The 24431-nt window shown below is 36.5% G+C and overlaps 1 protein-coding gene and 1 pseudogene across 17 annotated transcripts in view; both read left to right on the forward strand.

The window, feature by feature from the left end:
* Positions 1–24431, forward strand: part of LOC144296902 (olfactory receptor 8S1-like) — a 170688-nt gene that overhangs the window by 103417 nt on the left and 42840 nt on the right. For 3 of the 17 annotated variants that reach the window (XM_077870272.1, XM_077870273.1, XM_077870270.1), the window contains 2 exons: positions 12563–12604; positions 14527–15901. The exons of 1 other annotated variant lie outside the window; for it this stretch is intronic. In XM_077870272.1, the coding sequence (XP_077726398.1) occupies positions 14544–15479 (936 nt within the window). In that variant the 5' untranslated portion in view covers positions 12563–12604; positions 14527–14543 and the 3' untranslated portion in view covers positions 15480–15901. 13 more of the 17 variants (XM_077870267.1, XM_077870265.1, XM_077870268.1 and 10 more) reach the window with 11 other exon arrangements.
* On the forward strand, positions 20654–22621 carry LOC144297583 (olfactory receptor 8S1-like; annotated as a pseudogene).

Here is a 24431-nt window from a genome sequence, read left to right on the forward strand (position 1 = left end):
CTGATGCTCATTATAAGTGCACTCCTGAATCACCATCACCTATTTAACCCAGCCTCCCCACCCACTTCCCCTCTGGTAACTATCAGTTTTTTTCTCTATAGTTAAGAGTCTGTTCCTTGGTTTGCCCCTCTCTCTGCCTCTCTCTCTTTTTGCCCTATGCTCACTTGTTTTATTTCTTAAATTCCACATATGAGTGAAACTATACAGTATTTGTCTTTCTCTGACTTATTTCACTTAGCATTTATACTATCTACACCCATATCATTGCAATGTCAAGATTTCATTCTCTTTAAAGGCTGAATAGTCTATATAAATGGGGAGAGATGGTGTGTGTGTGTGTGTGTGTGTGTGTATACATAATACATATATATGTAGAGTGTGTACATATATATGTATATATACATATATACATATATATGTATATCCCTATACAGTGGACACTTGGGCCAGTTTATAGTTTGATTAATAAGATGCTGCTGCTATAAACTACAGGGTGCATGTATGTGTCCCTTTAAATTATTATTTTTGTATTCTTTGTGTAAATACCTTGTAGTGCAATTGCTGGATCATAAAGTAGTTCTGTTTTTCTTTTTTGAGGAACCTCCATACTGTTTTCCATAGGGTGGAAACCAGTTTGCATTCCCACCAACAGCATAAGAGAGTTCCCCTTTTTCCACATTCTGGCCAACATCTGTTGTTGCTCGTGTTGTTGATTTTAGCCATTCTGACAGGTATGAGGTGATAGCTCATTGTAGTTTTGATTTGTATTTTTCTGATGAAAAAAAAAAGAAATTGAATTCTTGAATAAAATATCAAGAATACAGACAGCAAAAGCTAAAATAAACAAGTGGGACTACATCAGACTAAAGCATAGCAAAAGAAACAATCTATAAAATGAAAAGGCAACTACAGAATGGGAAAAAATATTTGCAAACCACATATTTGATAAGAGGTTCCTATCCAAAATATATAAGGAACTCATACAACTGTATAGCAAAAAAACAATCCAATTAAAATGCGCTTAAAATCTGGTTTGTCTGATAGAAGGATAGCTATTCCAGCTTTCTTTTCATGTCTACTAATATGACAAATGGTTCTCCTTCCCATCACTTTCAATCTGGAGGTGTCTGATCTAAAATGAGTTTCTTGGGTCTTGTCTTTTTAAAATCCATTCTGAAACCTACATCTTTTTACTGGAGCATTTAGTCCATTTACATTTAGAGTAATTATTATAAGATATGAATTTAGTGCCATTTTATTACCTATAAAATCACTGTTCCTATAGATTTTCTCTGTTCCATTCTGTTATTTGTTGTTTTTGGTCTCTCTTTCTGTTCAGAGTACCCTTTAATATTTCTTGTAGGGCTGGTTTAGTGTTCATAAATTTCTTTAGTTTTGTTTCTCTTGGAAATTCTTTATCTCTCCTCCTATTCTGAATGACAGTCTTGCTGGGTAAAGTATTCTTAGCTTCATGTTTTGCCCATTTAGCACCTTGAATATGTCATGCCACTTGTTTCTGGCCTACAGCGTCTCTGTGGTCAGGCCAGCTGCTGGCCTTATGTGTCTACCCTTGTAAGCTAAGGACCTCTTGTCCTGAACTGATTTCAGGATTTTCTCTATTTTTGTAATTTTCAAGTTTCACATAATATGTCAAGGTGTTGACCTACTTTTGTTGATTTTGAGGAGAGTTCTCTGTGCCTCTTGGAATTGAATGCCTGTTTCCTTCCACAGATTAGGGAAATTCTAAGCTATAATTTGTTCAAATAAACCTTCTGCTCCTTGTTCCCACTCTTCTTCTGAGACCTCTATTATCTGAGTGTTATCTGAGTGAATAAAGTGTTATATCTTTATTCCATAACGTGTAATTCCACTTTATGGAATTGCTAAGTTCCCTAAATCTATTTGTGATCTAATAGTTTTCTTTCCCTCTTCTTTTCAGCTTTCTTGTTTTCCATAATGTTATCTTTGATATCACTTATTTGCTCTTCTGCTTCATGACCTTCACTTGAGATTGCATCTCAGTAATAGCATTTTTAACTACAGCTTGACTGGATTTTAGGTCTTTATCTCTACAGAAAGGCTTCTCTAGTGTCTTCTATGCTTTTTTCAACATTTTAAACCAAAGACTGTAATAAGAGATGAAGAAAGACACTATATTGCAATAAAGGGGTCTATCCAATAAGAAGATCTAACAATTATAAATATTTATGCTTCTAACTCGGGAACAACTAAATATATAAATAAGTTAATAACAAAATTAAGGAAACTCATTGATAATAATACCATAATAGTAGGGGACTTTAACACTCCACTCGCAGCAATGGACAGATCATCTAAGCAGAAGATCAACAAGGAAATAAGGGCTTTGAATGACTCAGTGGACCAGATGGACTTAACAGATATATTCAGAGCACTTCATCCTAAAGCAAGAGAATATACATTCTTTTCAAATGCACATGAAACATTCTCCAGAACAGATCACATAATGGTTCACAAATCAGGTCTCAGCTGGTACAAAAAGATTGAGATCATACCATGCATATTTCAGGCCACAATGCTATGAAACTTGAAGTCAGCCACAAGAAAAAAATTGGAAAGACCACAGATACATGGAGGTTAACCAACATCCTACAAAGAATGAATGGGTCAACCAGGAAATTAAAGAAAAATTTAAAAGACATATGGAAACAAATGAAAATGAAAACACAAGAGTTCAAAACCTTTGGGATGCAGCAAAATCAATCCTAAAAGGGGGAGTATATAGCAATATAGGACTTTCTCAGGAAACAAGAAGTCTTGAATACACAACCTAACCTTACAGCTAAAAGAGCTGGAAAAAGAACAGCAAATAAAGTCTAAATCCACCATGAAAAGGGAAACAATAGATTAGAATAGATCTAGATATCTATATCTATAGATAACAATATATTAGAGCAGAAATAAAGATATAAAAATTTAAAAAGACAGTAGAACAGATCAGCAAAACTAGGTGCTTTTCTCTGAGTTAACAAGATTGATAAACTGCTAGCCAGACTTATCAAAAAGAAAAAAGACCCAAACAAAATCGTGGGTGAAAGAGGAGAGTTCACAGCCAACACTACAGAAATACAAACAATTATGAGAGAATATTATGAGAAATTAAATGCCAACCGATTAGGAATCTGGAAGGAATGGATGCATTCCTAAAAACATAAACTACCAAAACTGAAATAGGAAGAAATAGAAAATCTGAACAGACCCATAACCCTCAAAGAAATTGAAGCAGTAATCAAAAATCTCTCAACAAACAGGAGTCCAGGCCGAATGGCCTCCCTAGCAGACTACCAAACATTTAAAGAAGAATTAATACCTATTTTTCTGAAACTGTGCCAAAAAATAGAAGTGGAAGGTAAGCTTCCAAACTCACTCTATGAGGCTAGCATTAACTTGAACCCAAAACCAGACAAAGACCCCACTAAAAAGGAGAATTACAGACCAATATCCTTGGTGAACACGGATGTAAAAATTCTCACCAAGATACTAACTAATAGGATCCAACAATACATTAAAAGGATTATTCACCACAATCAAGTGGAATTTATTCCTGGGCTGCAAGCGTGGTTTAATACCACAAATCAATAGATGTGTTACACCACATTAATAAAAGAAAGGACAATAACTATATGATCCTCTTAATTGACACATAAAAAGCATTTGATGAAACACAGGATCTTTTCTTGATAAAAACTCTCTGCAGTGGAGTGATAGAGGGAACATACTTCAATATAATAAAAGCTGCATACAGAAAACCCACAGAAAATATCATCCACAATGGGGAAAAACTGCGAGTTTTTTCCTTGAGGTTAGGAACATGACAGGGATGTCCAGTCTTACCACTGTTGTTCAACATAGTACTGGATGTCCTAGCCTCAGCAATCAGACAACAAAAAGAAACAAAATGTATCCAAATTGGCAAAGAAGAAGTCAAACTTTCATTCTTTGCTGTTGACATAATAGTCTATGTGGAAAACCCAAAAGACTCTACTCCATAATTGCTAGATCTGATACAGGAATTCAGCAAAGTCACAGGATATTAAATCAATGCACAGAAGTCAGTTACATTTCTGTACACTAACACTGAGGCAGAAGAAAGAAATCAAGGAATTGATCCTGTTTGCAATTGAACCTAAAACCATAATATGTCTAGGCATAAATCTAACCAAAGAGGTAAAGGATCTGTACTCTGAAAACTATAGAACACTTATGAAAGAAATTGAGGAAGACACAAAGAAATGGAAAAACATTCCATGCTCATGAATTGGAAGAACAAAAAATTATTAAAATGTCTATGCTACCCAAAGCAATCTACACATGCAATGCAATTTCTATCAAAATACCACCAACATTTTTCACAGAGCTGGAATAAATAATCTGAAAATTTGTATGGAACCAGAAAATACTCTGAATACCACAGGATTGTTGAAAAAGAAAACCAAAGCTAGAGGCATCACAATTCCAGACTTCAAGCTGTATTACAAAGTTGTCATCATCAAGACATTATGGTGCTGGCAAAAAAAAACCCCAGACACATAGATCAGTGGAACAGAATAGAATTGACCTCAGTTCTAAGGTCAACTAATCTTTGACAAAGCAGGAAAAAATATCCAACGGGAAAAGATCTCTTCAACAAATAGTATTAGGAAAATTGGGCAGCTACATACCAAAGAATGAAATGGGACAACTTTCTTACACCATACACAAAGATAAACTCAAAATGGATGAAAGACCTAACATGAAACAGGAATCCATCAACATCTAGAGGAGAACACAGGCAGTAACCTCTTTGATCTTGGCTATAGCAACTTCTTGCTAGACATGTCTCCAAGGCAAGGGAAAGAAAAGTGAAAATGAACCATTGAGATTTCACCAGTATAAAAATCAAAGGAACAATTAAATTAACTAAAAGGCAATCTTTTGAATGGGAAAAGATATTCTCAAATGACATAACAGATAAAGGACTAGTGTCCAAAATCTATAAAGACTTATCAAACTCAACAACCAAAAAAATAAAAAATCCAGTCAAGAAATGGGCAGATGACATGAACAGATATTTTTCCAAATAAGGCACACAAATGTCTGACAGATATATGAAAAAATGCTTAACATCACTTGGTATCAAGGAAATACAAATCAAAACCATGATGAGATACCACATCACACCAGTCAGATTAGCTAAAATGGACAACTCAGGAAACTACAGTTGCTGGCGAGGATGGGGAGAGAAGGGAATCCTCTTACACTGTTGGTGGGAATGTAAACTGGTATAGCCCCTCTGGAAAACGGTATGGAGGCTCCTCAAAAAGTTAAAAATAGAGCTACTCTATGACCCAGCAATTGCACTACTAAGTATTTATCCGAAGGACGCAAACATTGTGATTCGAGGGGCATATGAATCCAGTGTTTATGGCAGCAATGTCCATAATAGCCAAAATATGGAAAGAGCCCAGATGTCCATCAACAAATGGATAAAGAAGTAGTGTGTGTGTGTGTGTATATATATATATATATATATGCATATAAATAGTATATATGCATGCATATATATATACGATGTGTATATAGTGTGTATATATACATACATATACACACACAGTGGAATATTACTCATCCATCAAAAAGAATGAAATCTTGCCATTTGCAACCACGTGGGTGGAACTAGAGGGTGTTATGCTAAGCCAAATAAGTCAGTCAGAGAAAGTCAAATATGATTTCACTCATATATGGGATTTAAAAAACAAAATGGTTGAATGTAGGAGAAGGGAAGGGATAATAAAATAAGATGTTGGGGATTCCCAGGTGGCCTATAAACATATAGAAGGGTCCCCAACACGATTGGTAAAATGAAATTAAACCACAATGATTTTCTACTTCACATGAATCTGATTTGCTAAAATTAAGAAAAAAGACTAACAATACAAAATATTGACAAGAATGTGAAGCAACTGAAACCCTTATAACATTGGTACTGAGCATGCAGTGTTACACTTTGGATATTAGTTTGCCAGTTTCTAGACTAAACATATAGTTAGCAGCAATTCCTCTAATATTCAAGGAAAATTAGTATGTATGTCTACATAAAAGATTTTTTATAAGATTGTTCATACCAACTTTATGCATATTAGCCAAAAAGTGGAAACAATTCAAATACCAATCAACGGAACAATGGATAAATTGTGAAATGTTCATAAAATAGAATACCGAAAGATCAGATTTCAGATAAGTGGTAAATTCCTTTTGTACTTTACCTGTCATTGCTATATGTTTTTAATAGAACAGTGTGCCAAATAAATGCTTGCTTGGTCTTCATTGGAAATCTTCACTGCAATTGAAGTTGATCTGTGCCAGCAGTAGTTATGAAAATTAATTATGATGATAAAAATACAAAAATTATTATGACTTTGTTTTCCTGTCATTGTACTAATTTAAATTTATTGGCTTTAGATTATATGTCTTCTCAAAGTGATATTTTACTGAAACTGTAGACACATAAAATTTTCCTGTTCTCCCCTAGAGATGAAGAAGTCTCCTTTGAGAGGCTGAATGACTTACATGCATGGCTCTGATCTTGTTTATTCTCACATGTTATTCTTAACATGTTAAGGGGAGTGTGAGAATAAACAACTATGTGAGCTTATCTATCTACTCAATGAGTCTACATAGTCAAATAGATAACCTCACGTAGTCAATACACAACAGTAAGTTGGTATAACAGAATTGGAATATGTAAACTATCAAACCAGATTTCAAACATCTCTATTTGATACTGATGCAGCAATTGCAATATAGCATTCTAGACGACAAAGTAACTAGCATACATACTCAAGACATAGACACAATAAGTTTTTGCTCAGTATAGCACTAATTACAATAGATTTGACTTGGAATCAGCTTGAATAGTCATCAATGGGAGAATGACTAAATTATGGCAGATCTGTGTTAAGAATATCACATAGGCATAAAGAGGAAAAAGGTGGATATTACATGTGGACATGAAAAGACCTCCAAAGTATATAATTAAATGATGAAAACAAGCTGGAGCAAACCTATGGATCTCATATATATATAGAAAATGCCTCTGAGCATTTTCTGCTAAATCATTGTGTCTAGGTAAGGTGGTATAGTGCCTAATGATATGGCAGGAGATTGTTTCATAATTTCTTACATAATGAAAAACTAATGAAAGCAAGTTTGTCTTGTTTTTACTCATTTGATTATCCTGATATTTAGCTCACTTGTATTTACAAACCTATTTCATATACACATGGGAAGATGATCAGGAGATAAATTCAGTCACTTCTCAGTTTCCATAGTAAATCCCAGGAGGGTTCATCCACCTTGTATTTGGCCTGTGGGAAAATCTTGGCTTCCTACACAGAGACCAAATTTTCTTTTATTTTCTTTTCCCTCCCTGTTCCTATGGAACTCTCATCAGAATGGCAGGGCTTGTCATTCAGTAGTCCAAAGTGATTGCTTCAACACAGAAATTCCAAAGATATTGCATAATAAAGTCCCTTGTTGCACTCCCAGAAGTTGTTCCTTTTAGTTAATGAGTCCAAAGTCAAACTTCTAGTGTGACTCTAGGGACTGCCTGACATTAGCCAGCTGCCTCTTAGACTCCTCATTCTATCCTACAACCCATCAACCGACAATATCCAGCTGCCTGCCTCTGATTGGTTACATAGGAGGATCCATTATTTGGATAGTGCAAACAGCAAGATATTTATTGTAAAGGAAGTTAAGTGGACAAATGATTGTGTTGTCAGGATTAAGAAAGATGAAATAAATTATTTGGATGACATGATTCTCAAGCAGAAATTAGAAAAAATTTCTGAAGATTTATCTACAGGGTCTTTTGGAGCTTGGGTAAACCTACTTCTTTTTTCATAATCAGCTTCTTAGACTGAAAAGTATGCCTAGTCGCAGAGTAATTGTAGTACATTCTCTCTATGGGAATCACCTGAGCAAGGATGGCTTCACTGATTAACTCTGACCTCAGAATACAAGCCAAGACCATAATAATGTCCTTCCTAAATTGTCTGATGTTTTTGTTCCTTCTTCTTTTTTTGTATATATATTTTTTATTGGAGTTTGATATGCCAACATATAACACCCAGTGCTCATCCCATCAAGTGCCCCCCTCAGTGCCCGTCACCCAGTCTGACCAGTTCCATGAGCTACTTTCTTCTCCCTTCTCTCCTGCTTTCCTTCTCTTATGGCTTTCTAAGACACTTATTTTTTATTCCTTTCATCTAAGCTTTTTTTTTTTTTTTTTTACTGTCGAGCTCTTTTGCAATGCTATTTCCTCCAGGATGACTATTTTTTATCTGTTCCCTAAGATGTTCTAGTCAGTTTCTCAGATGTCCTTCTTTTCCTCATCCTTTGAAATATTAAACATTTAAAATAAATTGAAAACTGAGTTTCTTTAAAGCTTGTATTTTATGTAAATTATCCAATTAAATTACTATAACATTGGGTATTATTAGCCCCACTGTGCAGATGGGAAACATGAAATTAAAAGATGAAATTTCTTTTTTAAGCTCACATATCTAGAAAATAGAAGATCTGGGATAGGGCCCTACAAATGTCTGCCTCCAAGGAGATCTGCTATGCCTCTGCTGCTTTTCCTTACCTTTTGGCATAGAACTTGCATTTTATCAGGGTTTGGAAAGGTTGGGCCACTGACATTACCTGAGCAGGTAAGAATATCAAGCACATTATTTCTAGTATTTGTATATTAAAATCTTTTTTATGCCCTGAATTCCAGGAAGTTGCATTTTTGCAGTTAAAAAATAAATCACGGGGGTGCTTGGGTGGCTCAGTGATTGAGTGTCTGCCTTTGGCTCAGGTCGTGATCCCGGGGTCCTGGAATCGAGTCCCACATCAGGCTCCTGTGAGGAGCCTGCTTCTCCCTCTGCCATTGTCTCTGCCTCTCACTTTGCCTCTTTCATGAATAAATAAATAAAATCTTTTTAAAAATCACAGAATTTGTATCAGGTAAGTTATAGATTTATTTTATGTAATTTTATGAGTTGTCAGCATTTCCTTAAATATCAGTACTATAAAGTAATATCTTTAAGAAATGCATACATTGCAACAATAAGTATATTTGGTGGGTCTTGCTTTCTTAAGCAGAGATCTTACTACTTCATCTTCATATGTGTGTATAAAACCAAGAAGTAAAGTCAAAACTGACTATATATAGCATATAGCACATTTTCATCAATAGATTTCTAATTCCCTCACAACAGAAATTGGAATTGTCAGCATAAACTTATCCATGCTGACAATGAGTATGATTTTAGATATCAACATAAAGCAATAAACAAAGTCAAAAAGATACTTGTAAAAGAATCACAACACTGTAAAACTCACTCATATCTATATTTGTGGAGCAACTGCACACAAATGATTATTTGTTTATAAGTTTCTCGTTCAACATTTTATTCTGCAAATCTATACCTAAAAATTAAGTTATTTAAATATTTAAAATCATCAGAAAACCAAACAATTCAGTAATTCAAGACGTGTTTTCCATTTCTGTCTTTGACTTTAGTTGTTTGGGGTTTTTTGCACCATTTTGACTGTGAAAATATGTCTGTAATGCCGTTAACTAAAGATCTCAAGGCACAACCATGTTGGCAGAAAAGGCTAACCTAGTGAGCACCATAGATTGGATATTCATCACACCTGAACATTAAAGTAGTTGGTCCAGCTACTTGGTTGATGTGTGCAGGGCAAACAACTGGTTGGATTTCTCCCCTAACCAGCTGATTTTCACTGTATTAACAGAATGTTAGATTCTTTGTTGCTTCAATATTAGGGATTTGAAGTATGATTTCTCAGTTGCTTTTCAGTTTTGGTCACTTTACCTAGCATATATCTTATATATGTTGGTCAAGTTCTATATATTCTTGTTTCTTACAGAGGTGAGAATTCACAATTTCCACCTGACAAAAGCAAAAGGAAAAAGCACATAAATAGTTGTCTTAATTACGTATTTGAATAAATAATTTGTTTATTTGGAGTGTGTTTGGTGGGCATAGAGGGGAATGTGTTTTAACCAAGAATAATATTTTACTATCAGATTTATATTGTAAACACAATGGCCTTGGTAACTAAGGGAAATATACTGTAACTGTTTTCTATAAATTTTTGTATTTTAAGAACTACATTTAGCTTTAATTTGATCTTCCACAGTGGAAAAGTCTAAGTAAAACTTAGTTATTAAGTTTGTGTGTGGGAAGGTTTATTCAAGAATTTTAAAAACATTTTTCATTTTGAAAATATATAAACATATAGGAAAGTTGAAAGAGTAATACGATAGTATAACTTTCACCTAGATCCACAAATTGTTAGCATTTTGCTGCATATACTTTATCTATTAATTTATCAGTATGTATCTATCTAATTTGATCTGCTGAATCATTTGAAAGTAAGTTATGACATTGTACCTCACTCGTGAATATTTAAGCATCCATTTCCTATGAATAGAGATATCCTCTTACATAATCACAAGCCCATTGACAGGCCTGAGATGAATAACAATAATTCAATAAATATCTAATACTGAGTTTATATTTTAACAAGTGGAATTTGAAGCTTTTGAAATGTAGGTAGTGCTTTCTTGCCCTCTAAGAGAGTATTTCGCTCTAAAGAATTATTACTATTTGTGTCATTCTTTTTGTGTCTCACCATGTTGTCCATGCTTCTAGGACAAATGTGACTGTTAAAAGCTACCACAGATTTAGTAAGCTTTTTTATTTGGTGCTCTTCCTGGCAAGCGGGAACTGGAAACTCCATAAGATGATCTTAGTTACTGTGTGATGTATACAGCTAGTCCTCACTCATGTGGAGAAGTACTGTTTAAAATCTTGTCAATCAAGTGCATAATAGGAATCATTGTGATTTGCATATAAATCCTTGGGAAATTTTACTGCAGTCTAATTTATGTAATAATACTGTTGATTTCCAGGTTTGTTTAGTAAAACTTAGTGAAACCAAACCAGACAAAGACCTCCCTTAATCTACCCAGAGCATATGACATATCTCATCAGTCAAGGAGCAGGACATAAAGCAAAACCAGGACACATAGAAAAAAGGTGATGTTTATCTTTGGCACTTCTCATTTTATATTTTCCCCTAATACCAAGTGCCCCTCATCAAGTCAGGGACTTCAACTAATACAGACCATTTAGAAGCTTGTATCTTGGTCACATAGACTGGCTTGTCTTTCAAAAGCAGTCTCTTCATTCATTCATTCATTCATTCACTCATTCATTCATTCATGTTTTTCACTGTCACATTCTGAGTAACCCTTATGAGCTGTTTATTATGCTTGGTACCCTTTGTCTGACTCTGAAATTAATACTTCTCAGGGAACTTTTAGTTGGGGCAAGAGCCAACTAATTTCCTGCACATAATGATGTTAATATTTAGAAAAAAACCTATTATATTATGTTTCCAGAGCTGTTTACTTTAAATTTTGAAATAAAGATTGAAGAAATAAATGAGCCGCGATAAAAATGGAAGTTTTAATATAAATTTTAAAGCACTTTATTGAGAGGACATTGACAAAGAAAAATCTGTACATATTTAATGTATTAACTTGATGAATTTGAAGGTAAGTATACACTCTAAGACCACCATTACAATCTATGCCATAGACATATCCATCACCTCCAAAAGTTTCTTCTCACCCTCTTTATTTATCATTGCAATTTTTGTGTGTGATAAGAACACTTAAGATATACCCTGTTAGCCACTTTTTAAGTATATAATATAGTATTACTAACTCTTGTCACCATGGTATATGGTAGACCTCTAGGATTTACTCATCTTGTATAACTGATTTTGTACCCTTTGACTAATTAATACCTCCCTATTTTTCCTTCCTATCAGCCCCTGGTAACCACATTTTACTCTCTGCTTCTATGGGTTTGACTATTTTAGATTCCTCATATAAGTGTTCTCATGGAGTATTTTTCCTTCTGCGTCTGGCTTATTTCACTTAGCATATAGACCTCCAAGTTCATCAGTGTTGTTGCAAATGGCAGGATTTCCTTTTTTAAGGCTGAGTAATATTCTATTACATGTGTATATGATGTTTTCTTTATCCATTAATCTGTGATGGACTCTTAGGTTGCTACTATGTCTTGGTTACTGTGAATAACATGGCAATGAATATTGGGGTGCACATATTTTTTCAAGAGGAACTTTAGCAAGGAAAGTCCTTCACTGTCAGCTGGGCCAGATATTCTGGGTAGGTTGGCTGGTGGGGACCATGAGCAGACTGACTGATGGAGTATGTGGGCTGGCCTTGTGCTTTTTGCTGGGGTTCATAGGCAGGTAAATCTGGGGCTGGCATCTGTGGGTATGCTTGCTCTCTTTTTCCACCATGGGAGAACTTGTGGGTCAGGGATATCTTTTTTTGTGGTTCTCTTTGCTGAGTTGTGAGAAGATTGACACAAGTAAAGATATTTTTTCCCTTTCAAATGTGTCTTTTCTCATTTCTGTGTTCCACCAGGGTGCTGTAATCTGTCACCTGGATTCCAGATCTTTCATAAAGGTATTTTCATCCATGGATGGTTGTTAAATCAGTATTTCTTTGAGGGGACAAGGGCTGGGATCTCTTATTCCACCATCTTACTAACATTTCTTAATTTTGTTTTTAAAAGATTGTTCTGAGAATCTCTAAATGTTAAAGAAGAAACTTACTGTGAAATCAAAGCCCTAGCATTGACTTTTATCAGAATGGTTGTTTCTTTGCAAGGTATTGCCTTGATCCAAGGTTCAGATTTTCGCTATAGTTCATGGAATCTCTGGATCTCATTAGTTGGACTATGTTGGTAGGCAACAGAAAGGGAATTTTATTTTGTAAGTGCTGGCTCTGAAATAGTACAACACAAGCCTCACTCCTGGCTACTGTGAACCCTTGCCTGGGTTCTCTTGGTTTGCTCTGGGAGTGATGGGGTGATCTCAGGATAAGCATTGGGAGCCCCCATGCACAAGATTACTATAACTAAAGAGTGAAAGAAGAAGACTTTAAGGGATTATATGCTATATTCTGACCCCAAGTAACTAAGTAAATATCACATATTGTTCACAATTTATTATTTTACATTGCTGGTGTTGAATCCATCATGTTAACTTCCAAAATATGATTTTCTACTTCTCCCTTAAAACAGCATTCTTAATGTTCTCTTCACAAGCTGAAGAGTTTTATTACTTACTGAATTTGAAAGTATTGTTGCCACAAAACAGTGTACTACCAATGAGAATTCAGATAATTAGGTTTTGTTCCTTACGTGGGCTGGGAGGCTTAGCTGTCAGTCAGTGAATGAACAACAGGACAGTTCCCTCAGTTTTCACTGATGGTGGAGTAAATGAAGTAGTGTTAAAATAGAATAGCAAGGGCCAGGAAGCACTTCCAGTTTGAGGCAAGAATATTGAACAGTTATACTGAGACTCAGATGAAGTCTAAAATACCAAGCCACTATGAGAGTATACGCACAAGTTTCAGAGTATAAGGAGAGAGTTTAGATAACCATGTGGGGATCTTATCTGCAATAATGGCTTGGACAGGAGTAGTGATTACATATATTCCTGGATATGTGATTTTTAGGGTTAACATGGTGATCTAACTAGAATGTTGTCCTATTAACTGAGAACAGCTTCTCATGACCAATTGTAGTCATATACCATTGCTTACAAAGCCCACCTAAAATATTACTGTGCATCATGATCTAGGCTACTAGTTTTTTAAAATTTATTATTATTTTTTAATGTATTTTAAAATTAAATTACAATATGCTGCCATTAAATAAAATGAAGGAAATTTAAAATTAGAAGAATCGAGAACAATCTAATTCCACATCCAGTTTCTAATTCCTTGATGTCTTATTGTCCTCCTATCCTGTAATAGTTTCTTACACTTCACCTTGGTCCCTAGTCCCATGATTGTGCACTTAATTTTATCATCATCAATACCTTTATAATTTATTGTGTACATGTGGGCATGCTCACACACATACACATGCACAACCAATGATTTTATTTACACTTTATTGAAAACAGATGGAGGCAGTCAAATGGAAACACTTCTTGCCTTCTTAACTTCTCCTAGGCATAAAGTATCCCTACTCCTACCTACATCCTCTTAATTTAGACTTAATCCTACCTCAGTTTCTCAAGTAATGCCCTCCTGAAATTTTCTTCTCCACCTTCTTCTCATAGCAGAAAACTTCTTTTCAAATGTATCACTCTAAACTACATAAAAACATTATAGTTCCCCAAAATATTGTAGTAAAAACTAGGATCTTGGCTTATTTAAAATATCACTGGCAAGATGATGATCAAGAAATTGACTTTTAAATACCTGAATGTGGATTGTGGGACAGTAATGAAAAGATATTCATGTAGAATAAGATCTAGGTGCCGGGGAAACTGAGAGACACTGAAAGATTTTTGGTGGATCTTCTTGTTTTCCAGAGAGAACACTTCTCTATATGGCAATGAAAAACTACAGTGCTATCAGTGAGTTCATTCTTCTTGGACTATCTATTGACCCCAGTATTCAGGTAATACTCTTTGTGCTATTCCTTCTGATTTATCTCTTCACTCTGATGGGAAATTTCTTGATGCTCTTGGTGATTAGGGCTGATTCTCACCTCCACATACCCATGTACTTCTTTTTGCAACAACTCTCCTTCCTGGACCTCTGCCACTCATCTGTCACAGTCCCCAAGATGCTGGAGAATCTACTTTCTGAGAGTAAAACTATCTTTGTAGAAAGCTGCCTAGCTCAGGCCTTCTTTGTGTTTGCCACAGGGGGCACTGAGGCCTGTCTGCTGGCTGTGATGGCCTATGACCGCTGTATAGCCATCACCTCCCCTCTGCTCTATGGCCAGGTGATGAACAACCAACTCTGTGTTGGGATGGTGTGGAGTTCCTGGGGCCTGGCCTTTGCTGATGCTCTCATCAATATCCTCTTGGCTGTCAATTTAGACTATTGTGAGGACCAGACTATTCCCCATTTCAGCTGTGAGCTGTCTTCTCTCTTCCCTCTGTCTTGCTCTGATACCTCCACCAATTTCACACTTCTGCTCTGCTCCTCTTTCCTGCATTTCTTTGGAACCTTCCTAATGATTGTTTTGTCCTATGCCCGCATTGTCTTCACCATCCTGAGCATCAGCTCTACCTCAGGCAGAGGCAAGGCTTTCTCCACCTGCTCCTCCCACCTTACTACTGTGATCTTGTTCTATGGCTCAGGTTTCCTCAGCTATCTCTTGCCAACTTCAGGCTCCCCTCTGGAGATGATGTTCTCCTTGCAATATAGTGTCATTACTCCCATGCTGAACCCGCTCATTTACAGCCTGCAGAACAAGGAGGTGAAGGCAGCTATGGGAAGAATCTTCAGAAAATATTTCTATTCTTTAATGTAGTAGATACAAAATCATGACTAAAGGAAAATGAACTATTATGCTACATGATCAAATAATGGATTTTAAGGAGAGTTTCTTCATTGTCCATGATGCTAGATGCTACAGAGAACATAGTGGCGTTTATTTCCTTGAAAATGTTTGTGAATAGGACAGAAAACTATTATGTCAGGATGATAAGGTTCAATCTTATTCAGAAAAGGAGAAATGCATCGGGTAAGCCTTCTTTTTTAGGGGATCATTTAATAAAAATGTTGATTTATTTTTCATATCTATGTGGACATGCATTGCTATTGGTTGCTTATTACTCTTTCACACTTCTTCAAGTAATTAAACCCAAATCTTTAGGAAAACTCATTCTCTCAAATTCATGTCTGTAAGATAGGATGATCCTATAACCTAGGATAGACTAACCTTTCTATTCCTTTCTCCTGACAGTGCACTGTGGCAAGGAGTAAAGCCAAGACCCAAGTGAGGTTACTCAGAATCTTATTCTAGAAAATGCAGGTACTTAGCAGGAATAAACAACAAGAAAAGACACCATTTGGAACAGAGTCAATCTGACTATAGTGCCTAAAGAGACCATGAAATCCAGCTCCCCTAACAATTGTCCTTCCTGAGGTCATATTTTTAACAAATATAGTAACAATAGTGAATTTGTTACATTTCTTAATTCATGTCAAGAAGTGTGCTAAGTTCCTGGGATAGTCAGGCTGGCCCCCCAAAGAGGTCCTTCCAAATCCCTGGAAACGATGAGTATGTTATATGGCAAAAGGGATCAGGCAGACATATAAAATTATAGACTTTAAAATAGGGAGAGTAGCCTGGATTATCTAGGTAGGCTCAGTCTAATCACATGAATCCTTAAAAGCAGGGAAACTTCTTCAGCTATAGGCAGGAACAACAAGCTTAGAAGGGAAGTTCAGAGATAATATAAGCATAAGAAGAACCCAACTCACCATTGGCTTGAATCATGGATAAAGGGACGCCTGGGTGGCTTAGTGGTTGAGCGTCTGCCTTCAGCTCAGGGCATGATCCCAGGTCCTGGGATCAAGTCCCTGTATTGGGTTCCCCACAGGGAGCCTGCTTCTCCCTCTGCCTATGTCTCTGCCTCTCTCTGTGTGTCTCTCATGAATAAATAAATAAAATCTTTTTAAAAGAAGCATCATTTTCTTCCCTGTTTTCCCCATTCTGTTTGTTTTCTCCATCCTCCTATATGTAGTCATTTTTATACTTAAGATATTTATTTTTTGAAAACTAAATTTTATACACACACATATCCATATATGTAAAATTTGTTTTATACACACACACATACACACACACACACACACACACATATCGCCAACATCCTACTAATTCCTATGGATATTTCCCTAGTTACTGAGTATAATTAGACCAGATATCTTTAACAACTTCTCCCTTTTTGGCTCTCTGATCTTTGAGGTAACATAAGAATAAGAGAGATCATAGGAAAGCTACTGAAATTTACATTCTCCTTATATACTTTACCATGACCACCTATTTGTTGTATGGTTAGATACAAATTAGGATTAGAATTATTTTAAAATGTTAAAAAATTACCTTACTTGATTAATATTAGTACTGATTAACGTTAACCCTAGTTGAATAAATAAAATAATCTCATGCACATATGAAAGGATAATTTGGAGGTTAGCTGTAAGTCTCTCTTCACATTCTAGGTTAATTCTCTGAAGGTCCATATGGCCTGTATGTTCCCGAGGGTGAAAATTCTAAATTCTCTTTTCCAATCCTGCCTCTCTTCAGTTCCCAGCAGACTAGCAGGAAAACACAGCTAGGAGTTTAAGTTGATTATTTCAGTTTACAAGTTGCAAAGGTTACACGTGAGAAAATCCCTAACGTCTTAAAGTTCAAGCTTCTTAGCAGCTTAGTCTAGACTGTAGCTTCAAGCTGTTAACTCCTAGGAATATAGGTTATTGAGCTGGTCTCCTGGGTTCCTTAGTTCAGCCTAAACCAACTGGTCTTTTGATTGGTGGGGCATCAGAGTCCTTTGTTCAGATAATGCTGTCAGCAAAATATTTAGAGTTACAGAGGAAAATATGTGAAAATATCTATTCCCAGAGTTGGGAAGTTGTGGTACATCTTCTTTTAATGAATATCACCAGATCCCTGATCCTTTCACCTATTGTCTCAATACTCCAGGATACTTTCTCCATTAAAAGAATTCAAGAGTATGAAAATGTTCCTCTGAATCCTCTGATGATTTTGTTTCCTCCTGCTACTCCCTTTTCCCCTTAACTCCCTTACTCTCTTCTTGATTTCTAAGAATCTTAGCTTCCCCTTGAATCCTGTTGTCTTTTCACCGTTCTCAAGTCTAGACACTATCTCCAGGTCTAGAGACAGCTTTTCTGCAATATGGCCTCATATTATCTCTTCCCTAATACACTCTAGTCTACTCATTTGAAATACCCTTCTTCTTCCTCTTCTTGAGATGCATTAACATTTACAAAAGATCGGAAATCCTGCGTCTAGCTATTTATGTATAAGCTAATTCAACCAAATATAAGACATATATTATTTCCCCCAAATTTACACAGTTTACTATTATATGGAGCAATTATAGTTTAAAAGATCAAACAGTATTACCAAAGTTAAACAGCTAATAAGTGATATAATTGGGTCACACCACACATATGCCTGTCCAGGTTGCAGGATGTTGGCAACATTGTGCTATATTTACTGAACCGGGCATAATGCCCTTATTTTATGTTGGGGAAGCTGAGTCTACCATCTGAAAGCAGCATGGATAGGGATATGGTAGGACATTAGGAGCGTATTTCCCACTCTTCATGGCTTAAACTGCCTCCTCATCAACCAGTCTTAATGAGCCTCAGAGAATTACTTTATTTGTGGTTACAATAATCTTCAGATGGCCTACCCCTGAGACATGTGAGGCAGAATTGAGGCACAGTCTGGGCAAAAATGATGAACTAGGTGATGGTTGTCTCCAATACCTACTTAAATCTGGTTTTGGTATTTTTTTTCTGCATATGGGTGCCTCTTCATTTACCTAGGGCTTCAAGCTCTTTTGTGACCAAGCTTGTCTTTCAAAATCAGTAAAATGCGGGACCATTTTCTCCTGCTTCCTACTCATTCATACGCTTATTAATGTTCTCTGCTAATGCTTTCTGATCAACATTATGAAATAAAGTCGTTTCACATTTCATTCTGCACTGACCAGCCTTTAGCTATTTTTTCCTTTGGATGAGATCCAATTAACACTCTCCGTCTAATGATGTTGCTACCTGCAAGCAAAACTACTATGTCATGTTTTCCAAAGTTGTTGACATTTTATGTTTAGAAACAGCAGAAGAAAGAAATCACTAATGGTAATATTTTGGTCATCAGCTACAGTAAAAAGGTTTGTTTTTATTATTTTACTTACATACTTATTTTAAGGGAATGCCTCTGACAGACCCTTTACAAATACCCTAAAAAGAATATGTTGCTCTACTTCTGTGGAAGTCCGGCCCCTGATGGCAACTTTTCTTGCTGTCATTGTATTTTATGTGTGCAAATACACTAGGCAAGCTTACCTTGTCTTCACTTTGTTTCAAGGATAAACTTCATCCCATAATTCATAGAATCTTTTGCAGTAAATAAGACAGGAGTTTTTGGAGGTTGAAGATAAGAAAGGGGTTTTTCTTTGTGTTGCCCTAAAATCATGTCACAGGGCATAGAAGTCCCTTTCCTTCCACACTCTGGGTATTGTGTGCCTTTTGCCTGACATAAAGGATTTCCTTCTTCAGCTCTCTACCAGCTGCTTTGTCCATGGCCTCTGGAGATAATGCGATCTGGGCAGCAGGAGCCCAAATGGGCACTGTGATCAGATCTAAATATATGAGTGAAATATGAAAATTTTAGCCATTATTTTCATAGTCCATTCTCAAATAACTGGAAATAAATATGTATATTTTGGAAAAATAATATACATAATTTGTCATTTCTTATTGCCAACATATATTTCACTACAAATAATAATTTTCAGTAGAATTCTTCTCAAATCTGCCCTCACACAAGATTCTCAATACTGTCTGAACAAGCTGAATAATTTTCCCTGGATTTGAATAATTTGTCAGTGGATCTCAAAATATAGCTGCTACCATCTGGTGTTACTATTTATTCAGATAGGTAACTGAACTTAGCCATCCAGTGCTTGTTAACAGTCAAGGTAGGAGAGACCAGTCTTTGATCAACTGAATATAGTTAGTTGTCTTGAATTAGAACGAAAGGCCAGGGTAGAATGGACTTTGACAGCATTAAACAGTAGTTATCCTGTCAGGTTACAAGCCATATGTGTTAGAACAAAGCAGATGAACATCTGCTTTTAGAGTTTGAAAGTTTTAGAGTGTGCAAGTTTTAGAGTGTGAAAATGTGGGTTGGGTTAGCATGTGGACTTCCAAACTGGCTGAGACATTGACAGGAGCAGAGTCTGGTTTAAACTGGGCACAGGATATGTGACCGGATATTATCCTACTCCAGGGCAACAACCTCTCTGATCAAATGCAAGTAGGCATTTCCTCCAACAACACACTAGGGTTATAACTTGCCTGATTATCTTGGGCTGAAATTTTTTCATTAAATTTTCTTTAAATTCTAAAACTAATCTATATGAAAGGAAAAGAGAGTAAAACAAAAAACAAGAGAAATCCTTACCATGCTAACTCAGCACCCTAGACTTTATCTTCTACTATGCCAGAGACAGAATCTTCTACCCTATCTTAGTTTCCTATTCTTAAAATAACGCCCATCGCTTTGTTATCTCAATACTTATACCTATGAGATCTGAATTTCAAGCCTTTATCTTACCACTATCTCCAGAATTTATAGCTTGCTTACCCTAGTGTTCCTATAGAAGTAGAAACAGTTCTTCAAACCCAAACCAGTGGTTTTTGCTGCTTTTGCTCTAGCCATATTCCTCTGCATATTCTCTGCTTAATTCCTTAACATAGCCTTGATTCTGTGATTTGTTCACTTTGCAAATATGCTTTACTTTCTTACCTTTTTTTTTCTTTGTCACTGCATATTCCTGGAAAAAAAACAAACCCCATTTGATACCAGATGTCTTTCTGCTCCATATATGTGCTTAAGCAGATAAATATTACTGGAGATAAATTAGTCTCCAAATCTGAAGTGGGCAAATATATCATTGGTTAATCTTACTGCATTTCCGTAGTAAATTAGTCTTCCACTTGATGTACCTGAGTTTTTTGTTCTTGGGTCATCAAAATCCCCATCACTAAAAACACACACCACGTATACACACAGATAGATGATAGATAATAGATAGGTATACTTTGTTCACAATTTCATCTCATATTTCATCAACAACTTTGCAGTGATCAATCAGAAAGTCTCTCATATTCCAGCCATAAAATCTACCAAACTAGCTGCCTTAGTCCCCACTCTCTTTACCTTACCTCTTATTTACAACAGGTAAAGGGCCCCTCCTCCTACCTATGGACAAAACCACTTGTGCTCTGGATCATTTATTGTTCCTTTATCAAGGATTTTACTTCTGTTATTGGCCTTTTACTTTGCCACATCAACAAATTTTCTCTATTCCCACTGAATATACAAAATGTTCTTTGTGTTAATGTTCATCTTGAAAATAAAAAGAAAGGAGACCTCTAGGGACATAAGATGAGGGTCTACAAAACTGCATAAGGAGTTGATGGGGGTGGTGGACTGTCATCCAAGAATATCAAATTTCTCATCATGATTAGGAAGTCAGCTTAGAAATATTTGAACATGGTTTCCAGTACATTTGTGAAATAATGCACATGTGCAGGAGGGCTAAGGCAGTGGGGGTAATTGGGAGGCACAAAAGGAGTTGTGATGTCTCTCTTGGATTTCCAGGGTAAATATTTTTATCACTGTGGGAAACCATAGCATGTTCAGTGAGTCCATCCTCCTTAGGTTGTCTGCTGACCCTCAGACCTGGATTCTGCTCTCCATGTTGTTTCTGGTGCTTTACCTCCTCACTCTGATGGGAAACCTGGTGATGCTGCTGGTGATGAGGGCTAATTCTCACCTTCCCTGTACTTCTCCTATGCCCATGTACTTCTTTTTGAGACAACTCCCCTTCCTGGACCTCTGCCACTCATCTATCACAGTCCCCAAGATGATGGAGACTATCTTCTGAAAGCACAGTCATCTTTGTAGAGAGCTGTCTGGCTCAAGCCTTCTTTGTGTTTGCCACAGGGGGCACTGAGGCCTTTCTGCAGGCTGTGGTGGCCTATGACCACTTTGTAGCCATCACCTCCCCTCTGCTCTATGGCCAGGTGATGAACAACCAGCTCTGTGTTGGGATGGTGTGGAGTTCCTGGGGCCTGGCCTTTGCTGATGCTCTCATCAATATCCTCTTGGTTGTCAATTTAGACTATTGTGAGGACCAGACTATTCCCCATTTCAGCTGTGAGCGGTCTTCTCTCTTCCCTTTGTCTTGCTCTGATACCTCCACCAATTTCGCACTCCTGCTCTGCTCCTCTGTCTTGCATTTCTTTGGAACCTTCCTAATGATTGTTTCTTCCCATGCCTGCATTGTTTCCACCATCCTCAGCATCAGCTCCATCTCTTGTAGGTGTGAGGCCTTTTTTACTTGTCTTCTCACTTCATTACTGCGATCTTGTTCTATGGCTCAGTTTTGTGTTCTGACTTGAGATGATGTTCTCCGTGCAGTACAGTGTGGTCACTCATATGCTGAACCCCCTCATTTATAGCCTGCAGAAACAAGGTGAAGATAGCTATGAGAAGAATGTTAAGATATGTTAGTTCATTTTTTTAAATTTTCTTTTTTTAATTTAAATTCAACTTGCCAACATATAGTACATCATTGGTTTCAGGTGTCATTTTCAATAATTCATCAGTTACATGTAACGGTGCTCATCACATCAAGTGCCCTCCTTAATGCCTGTCACCCAATTATCCCATGCCTCCTTTATAGCAGTTAGAATGGCTAAAATTAACAAGATATATTAGTTCTTTCACATAGTGGACCAGAGAAACAGGACCATGGAGAAGCTAAACCATAATGCCACAAAATATAACTAAAAATCAAGGGTGGTTGGTTCGTTCCTTTCTTCCTTCTCTCTTTTTGTTTTTCTTGCTTTTCTTTTTTAATATTTTTTTTCAATTTTTATTTATTTATGATAGTCATAGAGAGAGAGAGAGAGGCAGAGACATAGGCCGAGGGAGAAGCAGGCTCCATGCACCGGGAGCCCGATGTGGGATTCGATCCCGGGTCTCCAGGATCGCGCCCTGGGCCAAAGGCAGGTGCCAAACCACTGCGCCACTCAGGGATCCCTCTTGCTTTTTTTTTAAAGCATTCTTAGAAACATCTTTATTAGAAGGGTTCTTAAAAACTTCACTATATGAAATTACAGAATGAATAAGGATCACTTCCTTCACTGATAAAACACTGGTATGAATGCAGCTTGCAAGAGAAGTTTTTAGAAACAAGGGATTATTTCTTGATTGACCATCATGCCAGCTGTTGAAAGAGATGTATGTGTCAGCATCTTTTGTGTGTGTCTGTGTGTGTGTGTGTGTGTGTGTGTGTGTGTCAGCATCTTAATGCATGTTCAAGAAGAAGGCAGCAAGCTCTACTCTTAGGATGATTAAAGATCAGCTCTATTCAGAGGAAGAAAGATGGATCAGATAATTTTCCAAGGTATTACTTTACAGTAAATATATATATATATATATATATATTTACCCTTCCTACTGCACACTACTCTTGGTTAGGGAAATTAACCCTTCCCCATTTTATGCAGTTCACTGGGACTCTCCATGGTACCCCCTGTGTCCCCTTACCACAAGGAGATCATGTGACCCACAGGCCAGTCATTCTACCTCTGCCTCATAAGGTACTGTCCAGGCCCCTGCTGCTGCTGAGAGTCTCCAGTGATACTTTGCTTATTAAGCTTCCTCACAGGAGGTTTTTCAACAAGCACAATAATAATAGCAGACCTTTAATAAAAACTTACTCTGGGGTGCCTGGGTGGTTCAGTCAGTTTAGTGTTTGACTCCGTTTCAGCTCAGGTCACGATCTCAGGGTCATGAGCTTGAGCCTTGCGTAGGACTCTGTGCTCAGCAGAGAGTCTTCTTGAGATTTTCTCCCTCTCCTGCTTGTTCCCCCACTCATGCGCATGTGTCTCTCTCTAAAATAAATAAATGAATGAATAAATAAATATTTTTTTAAAAAAGGAAAACAAAGACACTTACCCTAAGTTAAGTGTTTTACACATATAATCCTCTTTGATGATCTCATCAACTCTAAGCATTCAGAAATGCTTTATTAGTCTGGTATCCCTTGCAAAACATCCTTTTCTTAGCTAGTTTGAATCAAATTAAAATTATGTTGGTTGGAACCAAAGAATCCAAACTGACATTCAAATTGGCACTAAAAAGTAAATTATGTTCTTCACTTGATCCCAAGAAAAATGTGTGAGCCTTTTGAATTAATATATAAGTTGGTGAAGAAGATAGCAAATCTTCTATTTATATTCTCTTATAGTTCTCTTATTTTCTCACCATGGTATTCAATGGCAAGTGTGTTACCACCTTGATAACCTCAAATTATGCAACATTGATAATGAAGTTATAATGATTAAGAAGCTGGTGCTCTCATCTAGGATGGTGGAGATAAGAATATTAATATTCAAGGATAATTTCAAGCAAGACAAATTCAAATCTGGAAATTCTGACCTTACATATGGCTTAGAGATGATCTAGAGCTAAACTTAAAAGTTCATTCTCTGGCTTGCTGAATTACAACCCTGTTAGAATTAACTATCGTATTGGACTGCATATGTAAAATTAGGGAATTGATCAAGAGTTCAACAGTGATACCTTGTAGTATTTGAGATCTCAGAGTACAGAACTTCCAAACCACTGAAAAGGAACCCTACA

This window comes from Canis aureus, chromosome 25 (genome assembly GCF_053574225.1).
Source record: "Canis aureus isolate CA01 chromosome 25, VMU_Caureus_v.1.0, whole genome shotgun sequence".
Lineage (NCBI taxonomy): Eukaryota > Metazoa > Chordata > Mammalia > Carnivora > Canidae > Canis > Canis aureus.